This window comes from Dendrobates tinctorius, unplaced genomic scaffold, assembly GCF_039654945.1.
Source record: "Dendrobates tinctorius isolate UK_male_01 unplaced genomic scaffold, ASM3965494v1 ptg000224l, whole genome shotgun sequence".
In the NCBI taxonomy this organism is placed as follows: domain Eukaryota; kingdom Metazoa; phylum Chordata; class Amphibia; order Anura; family Dendrobatidae; genus Dendrobates; species Dendrobates tinctorius.
The window spans coordinates 6,950,448-6,958,265 of record NW_027361891.1 but is presented as its reverse complement, the minus strand read 5'-3'; the positions used below and the strand labels follow the sequence as shown (position 1 = coordinate 6,958,265).

At 37.8% G+C, this 7,818-nt stretch overlaps 1 protein-coding gene across 1 annotated transcript; it reads left to right on the top strand.

Annotated features, from left to right (window-relative positions):
* Nucleotides 1-2,338: 2,338 nt before the first annotated feature.
* Nucleotides 2,339-6,116, top strand: IFNG (interferon gamma). The gene is made up of 4 exons (XM_073555429.1): nt 2,339-2,502; nt 3,485-3,562; nt 4,892-5,080; nt 5,887-6,116. Exons 1-4 carry the CDS (start codon nt 2,377-2,379, stop codon nt 6,025-6,027), a joined length of 534 nt encoding a protein of 177 aa, XP_073411530.1. The 5' UTR covers nt 2,339-2,376; the 3' UTR covers nt 6,028-6,116.
* Nucleotides 6,117-7,818: the final 1,702 nt, after the last annotated feature.

Below are 7,818 nucleotides of genomic sequence, written 5' to 3'. Positions count from 1 at the left end.
TTTTTTTCCCCACTGTATATATATATATATATATATTGTATACATGTCATAGAGACACATTTATATATATTTTTCTAATTCATACAGTTCTTCATTGCAGAATAGCCGCTGAAAACATTTGCCGGCTTTTGTATAATCATTCTCCTGCCCGACATGAAATGACACATGGTTTACATATAGTTAACCATTTCATTTCATGTTTTTTTTATGTCTATCACTATTAATTATATGAGGGTTTGTGGGTAAAATTTTGGAGTTGTAGGGGTTCATTTAAGGGGTTAATTCGTTGTATTAAATTGCGGGGACTCCCTGCAGCCTCAGTGACGTCAGCAGGTGTCTCTATGACATGTTTAAAATATATATATGTATGTGTCTAATTCGTTTCTTTATTTAACCGGTCACTGTGATTTTACTGTATTTGAAAAAAAAATTGCCGGCTTTTGGTGCGATTTTACCGCAACTCACACATCGGGTCCGTTTGCAATCCAATTTTTTCTCGCCCCCATAGACTTGCATTGTCGAATCCGATCCAAAAATCGGTGACAATCACAGCATGCTGCGATTGTCTCGGTCCGAGGATCGGATCCGATAAAAAATCGCATGATGTGAGCTGCCCCATAGAGTAACATTGGGACGAATGCAATGCGATTTTTTATCGCATTGCATTCGTCCGATTTAATCGCTAGTGTGACCCCGGCCTAAGTGTCCAAATCGCATATGTGCTTGGGGGTGGGTGCCCAACAGAATTCTTGCCCCGGGTGCCGGAAACCTAGATACACCTCTGATCAGAGTTATCAATTCTGTGATAAGTCTATTAAACCAGTCTAAGCTTGGCTAAAAGTAAAAAGCCGGCTGTTGATCCCTCACATTTCCAAACCTCTCCTCTCTCTTGAGATTTTGTGATAGGAGAGACAGAGATCTGCTAGAGCAGTGCAAAGTGTAAAAAGTAACACGTTGCAAAAAAAAAAGAAACAAAAAAAACAAAACACACATGTAATAATATATTTTATGTTTTTACAGTGCTCTTCCCCTAACAAGAAATAGTGTTAAGACTATGGTTAGGGGTATGTGTAGGGTCAGAGGTAAGGTTAAAGTAGCAGTGATATAAAATACTTACAGTGCCTAAAAAAATCCACAAACAAATATCCATAAACATCACCCTTCTGGCTAATACATAGAGAGAAGATCTTTTTATTGGCTAGACCTCTCCCGACATTGTCCACATATACACAGTAAAAGTAGGGAGAAGTTGTATGGAATGGGTCCCACAACTTCAGGGAGCAAAATATAAGACATCATCCAGCCCCATATCTTGAAAAATGAAAAAGCTATTTGTCTCGGAAAATGGCGACAAATGCTAATACTTTTTTCATAGAAATTTCGGAAATTTTTTTCACCACTTAAATAAAATATAAACTATACATGCCTGGTATCTGCGTACACATACTGACCTGGGGAATCATATTACCAGGTAAGCTTTATCATATAGTGAATATGATAAACAAAAAACAACAAAAAACAGTTGAGGAATTGCACTTTTTTTGCAATTTCACCCCACTTGGAATTTGTTTCTTGTTTTCCAGTACACTATATGGTAAACTCAATGGTGTCATTCAAAAGTCCAACTCACCCCACAAAAAAACAAGCCCTCATAGGGCTATATTGTTGGAAAAATAAAAAAGTTATAGCTCAAGGAAGAAAGGGAGGAAAAACAAAAATGAAAAAATGGAAAATGGCCATGTCATTAAGTGGTTATGATGTGTTTATGGGAATATCTTCTGTTTCATCATTTTGATATCTGCAATAGTCTGTGACAATTTTAAAGACACATAAATAAATGTTCACAAAAACAGATATGTTACATAAAATATGCTATTCTGCATTTCCCTATGTACTGAAAAATGTTTAAATCCTAAATGTTATGTTAAGTGCCTTACAGTAATACTGTATACTCTTAAATACTTATTAATATTTCTTTAAAATGCAAAAGTTAAAATTGCATAAATTCAATGATAATTTTTAGTTTCTGGAAAATTAAATTCTTCAGCTTTCTAAGGATTTTGTGATTTCCGAAAGGTCTTTTCTTCTAAGGTGACCATGCCTGCTTTGTCATTTAGAGGAAACTAAATGTTCACAGCTGAAAACCCCAGAAACCAATCTACTAATAGAAAAAAGAAACAAGAAGCACCACAAAGCCTATCTAACACCATCTCCTTTTTGAAAGCCTGTGAAACATGACTAATTGTGACGTGTTGCAAAAAGTTTTGTGGGGTATATATATACCTGCTGTAGCCTACATGAAAGACATTAGCTACTTCACAAGAAGGTTCACCTACAACCGAACATACACTAATTTTACCTGCTTTGTCCTGAGAAATGATGAAATATTTCAAGACATTTCTGCATCTTTGGGCCATCATTTGTTATATTGGACAAATTAATGGATATAACATTGACCTCAAGGTAGCACATAATGACATTGAAAACCTGAGAAAATATTTGGTAAGTAGAGTCAGAGTAAAAATTGATCTATGCCAATTATGGATCGGTCGCTCTGGTCAACTGCTCGTTTGTGGATGGAGCGGACGCAGCCATCATTATGATGTATCGCATTAAGTTATTATATAGTTTTTTGGATCATTTTTAGCTGTGTATTTCTCTTACTGGTCTTTAGTTATTTATGAGATTTTTATGTCATCGGTTTTCAGCACTGAGATATTTTCACTCCTAAATGTTAATTATCGTGTTTAATCTTATTATTAGTATTATTGCTTCTCTGGAAAGTCTGCTGAGAAATATTAACTTGCAAATGTGGTCAGACATTTAGTAGCAGACGTATGGTGCAGAAGGAAGTGACAATATGCAACAGCATATACTTTCATTTATTGATATAATTAAGCAGTACATAATATCCCCTTATCTCCATAGGGAAAGAACTACTAAAGAATAAGTGTGGCTTGATATGCAAATGTAGATTGCAAACCAGACTAATCATGTAGACAATAATACAAATGCATTTAGTTTTGTACGTGTGTTACAAACCATATTGTATTAGGTGTCTATATTTGTGACAATGAAGCGCACTTAGGAAAGCATCCGCACCAGTTTTCTGGAGCAATGGCATTGAAAAGGAATGTCAAGCAGGACACTATAAATGTCAAGGCTTCCTGCTACATTTCCTGACTTTTGGGAAGCCTTAAAAAAATGGGGCGGACCTTGTAGAGTGCAGCTATGCAACTTTTACAGTAAAAAAGCTGCCACTTTTCAGCCAAGAAAAGTGACTGAGATGCGTCTGCTCTGCATTGGTTCTGAGAGTAAGAACCTGTAAGCAGTTACTAATTGTGTCTTACTCGGATATTAGATCACATAAAGGACTTTTTCTTGCATTTTATATTACATTCCACTACTTTTCATGTTATAATTCCATATTTTTTTTATTCTATTTGCTGCTGTTATCAGAAAATTGCTATTTTTCTGTCAACAGAATACAAAAGACACAAAAGACGCAAGTGACACTGAAGTCAGTGAAGTCTTTTCAAAGCTGCTTGATGACTGGAAGGAGGTATGCGCACATGCTAAGAGAACATGTACAAGTATTCATATTTTCACTTATATCTATAGTACATTCACTAACGCCTAAGGGTGTTTTCCGTTTGCTTCATGTATTATATTGGAATCATTGCTTGTATTCAATGTTAGCTAATCCTGAGCATATTCAGCAAAATGTACCTTTCAGACTAGAGTTACATTTTAGTAAAATTCTGTGTTTTTTGTTTTTACTTTCTTATATAGCTACATTAATTCCACAGCGCTTTAGAGGCATCATCATAGCGCTCAATGGGGTTCACAGTCTAAAATCATTACCAGTGTGTCTTTGCAGTATGGAAAGAAACCAGTGCAACCTCCTTGCAGATGTTGTCTTTGTTGGGGTGTGAACCTAGAACTCAAGCTCTGCAAGACTATAGTGCTAACTACTGAGCCAAATTACATGACACAACGAAATGTCTTATTATAGTTATGAAAATTCCATCCATATTAATTTGGTCTCAAGCCACCAGAAAACAATGACAAATCATGGCAAGCTTCTCCTGGACAGTTCCTTCTGAGCTAGAAGCGTCATTGTTGGAAAAATTCTGACATAAATCATGGTGCAGAACAGGAATTCCCTACCAACGACATATTTGATGAAGACCAACTATAAATGATTATTGACCTTCTTTGTTTACACTGGGCAATTATTATTACGAACGCATAAGATGAGACTAACTGTAATGATAGTTGGTTAGTAACAGCAAGTCTTAAGTTTTTATAGCTGGATAAGGAATTGGAGACAAAAATGAGCAATTTGAGGTTGTGTTGGGTGTTTAGTAGTGATCAGCGAGCCTACTCGTTGCTCGGGTAATCTCCGATTATTTGGAAGTGCTCGGAGATTTAGTTTCTGTTGCTGCATGATTTGCGGCTACTTGACAGCCTGAATACATGTGGGAATTTCCTAACAAACAGGCAACCCCCATATATATTCAGGCTGTTAAGTAGCCGCAAATCATGCAGCTGCAGTGACAGAAACGAAATCTCCGAGCACATCCAAATACTCGGAGACCTCCCGAGCATGTTCGGGGAAACCCGAGCAACGAGTATACTCGCTCATCACTAGTGTTTAGGGTATGGAACATTTCTTTATTAATAATAGTTTTTCTTATCAGAGCCTGGAAAAATGTATTTAGTGTATATAGGACTTCAGCACCTAGTTTACCCTACCTTACATAGACTGCATGCATATTAAACATACTTGACCCTTTCTTCAGTGCGCTTACTGGTTTGTCATATGTGCTTATGGTTTTGTTAAATGAAATATTCAGCTCACTATTCCTAAAACATTTCAACCTTTCAGGAAAGTGAAAAGAAGCTGTTACTGAGCCAGATTGTTCCTATGTACCTGAAGATGCTTGAATCTATGAAATCTACAGAAGTAAAAGACAGCATTACCAATCTGACCCAGATGCTTCACACATCCAATAAAGACTACTTGGAGAAAACGGACCAAAAAATGAAACGGCTGAATGAAGTGAAACAAATGCAGGTATAATAGTGATTATGGAACATATAACTGTTAAATGCTTCCTAAGCATCAATTTTATAATACAGAAAATAATTTGGACATTTAGAAATATAGGTTAGTTAGGATTAAAGGTAACATCGGAGGGCTCTAATGCACTAAAAACCATGAATGTTTTAGACATGCTTCTGATCAGTTAACCTTTAATAGTCTGCAGTTTTTATGTGCTATGTCATGCCATTTAACCTTGTTAAGTCTGTAATTAATAATGTTTTAAGGGACCCTATGATACTTCTAATTAGTACCATACAATCTTTCAGAAATGCTTGAGTTAGAAATTTATGTTTTGCTTCCTAAATATGTACAGAAAGTGTTATATATCATAATGCCAGTCAAAAAATGACAACATACAGTGTAAACATTACTAAAACAATAAAAGACGTTGTCTGGTCATAACATAATGATAGACAGGATTGGTCATCAATATGTGAAGGTCCAACACCCTGCACCCCATCGATCAGCTATTATTTGGGGAACATCTTCTTTTGCAAAGCAGCTCTTCTACAGGACTCCTCAGGGGCTGATACGCACTGAATGAAGCTGACTTTGGTGGGTCTGTTCAAAGTGTTTACATTTAATGGCAAAGTACAGCTGATTGTTGGAGGTGCCGAGTGTTGGACCTCTACATGCTCATATTGATGACCTGTCTTTTGGATAATCAAGCTAGTGTGGCCAGAAAACCCCTTTCACTGTAAGACCTTCACCGTAAGTCTGGTCTATTCTACATGGCTGGATTTTTCTCATAGCTTTTTTTTTCTTTCCCGATATAGATGTCAGACATTAAAATTCAACGTGCAGCTGTCAAAGAACTATTGCGTGTTCTCCGGGATGTTTCTACCCTTCAAGGTCAACAAAAGCAAGACTTTAAAAAATGCAAAAGAGAAAATGTACGAAGACGAAGAGGATGCTAATCAAACGGCTGCTAACAAACAGTACTACCATAATGAATGCTAGCTACAGTAATATTTTTATATATTTATACTATTTATATACTTTTAACTATAATGTATTTTTATTCCAAAGAAACCTAATTTATTTTAATTTATTTGCTGCTGACACACAATAAAAAAATTATATTGTTTACAAAATAATAACTCTTTGATTTCTTGTGAAAGTGTAATTACAGCATGAGGATTGCATTGGGAAAGATTGGCCCATATATTTATGCCAATTCTCTTCCTGGTCACACATCATATTTATGAAGACACAGTGACACGCAGGGGAACATGATATGTTATCATGTCATATCATGGTGTCAGGTTTCTACTCTTCTACAAAGATAATTACCAGTCCAATGACTTGTAGGGCAATGTAGAGATGCAATAAACACAGTATATACACTCACTGGCCACTTTATTAGGTACACCATGCTAGTAAGGGGTTGGACCCCCTTTTGCCTTCAGAACTGCCTCAATTCTTCGTGGCAGAGATTCAACAAGGTGCTGGAAGCATTCCTCAGAGATTTTGGACCATATTGACATGATGGCATCACACAGTTGGCGCAGATTTGTCGGCTGCACATCCCTGATGCGAATCTCCCGTTCCACCACATCCCAAAGATGCTCTATTGGATTGAGATCTGGTGACTGAGGAGGCCATTTGAGTACAGTAAACTCATTGTCATGTTCAAGAAACCAATCTGAGATGATTCGAGCTTTATGACATGGCGCATTATCCTGCTGAAAGTAGCCATCAGATGTTGGGTACATTGTGGTCATAAAGGGATGGACATGGTCAGCAACAATACTCAGGTAGGCTGTGGCGTTGCAACGATGCTCAATTGGTACCAAGGGGCCCAAAGAGTGCCCAGAAAAAATTCCCCACACCATGACACCACCACCACCAGCCTGAACCGTTGATACAAGGCAGGATGGATCCATGCTTTCATGTTGTTTACGCCAAATTCTGACCCTACCATCCGAATGTCGCAGCAGAAATCGAGACTCATCAGACCAGGCAACGTTTTTCCAATCTTCTACTGTCCAATTTCGATGAGCTTGTGCAAATTGTAGCCTCAGTTTCCTGTTCTTAGCTGAGAGGAGTGGTACCCAGTGTGGTCTTCTGCTGCTGTAGCCCATCTGCCTCAAAGTTCGACGCACTGTGCATTCAGAGATGCTCTTCTGCCTACCTTGGTTGTAACGGGTGGCAATTTGAGTCACTGTTGCCTTTCTATCAGCTCGAACCAGTCTGCCCATTCTCCTCTGACCTCTGGCATCAACATGGCATTTCCGGCCACAGAACTGCCGCTCACTGGATTTTTTTTCTTTTTCGGACCATTCTCTGTAAACCCTAGAGATGGTTGTGCGTGAAAATCCCAGTAGATCAGCAGTTTCTGAAATTCTCAGACCAGCCCTTCTGGCACCAACAATCATGCCACGTTCAAAGGCACTCAAATCACCTTTCTTCCCCATACTGATGCTCGGTTTGAACTGCAGGAGATTGTCTTGACCATGTCTACATGCCTAAATGCACTGAGTTGCCGCCATGTGATTGGCTGATTAGAAATTAAGTCTTAACACACAGTTGGACAGGTGTACCTAATAAAGTGGCCAGTGAGTGTACAGTGCCTTGCAAAAGTATTCGGTCCCCTGGAACTTTTCAACCTTTTCCCACATATCATGCTTCAAACATAAAGATACCAAATGTAAATTTTTGGTGAAGAATCAAGAACAAGTGAAACACAATTGTGAACTTGAACAAAA

Coding starts and splice junctions, on each gene's coding strand:
- IFNG (XM_073555429.1), top strand. CDS start 2,377: ATGATGAAATATTTCAAGACATTTCTGCATCTTTGGGCCATCATTTGT. Junction 3,563..4,891: donor TGCTTGATGACTGGAAGGAG/GTATGCGCACAT, acceptor TCAACCTTTCAG/GAAAGTGAAAAGAAGCTGTT. Junction 5,081..5,886: donor ATGAAGTGAAACAAATGCAG/GTATAATAGTGA, acceptor TTCCCGATATAG/ATGTCAGACATTAAAATTCA.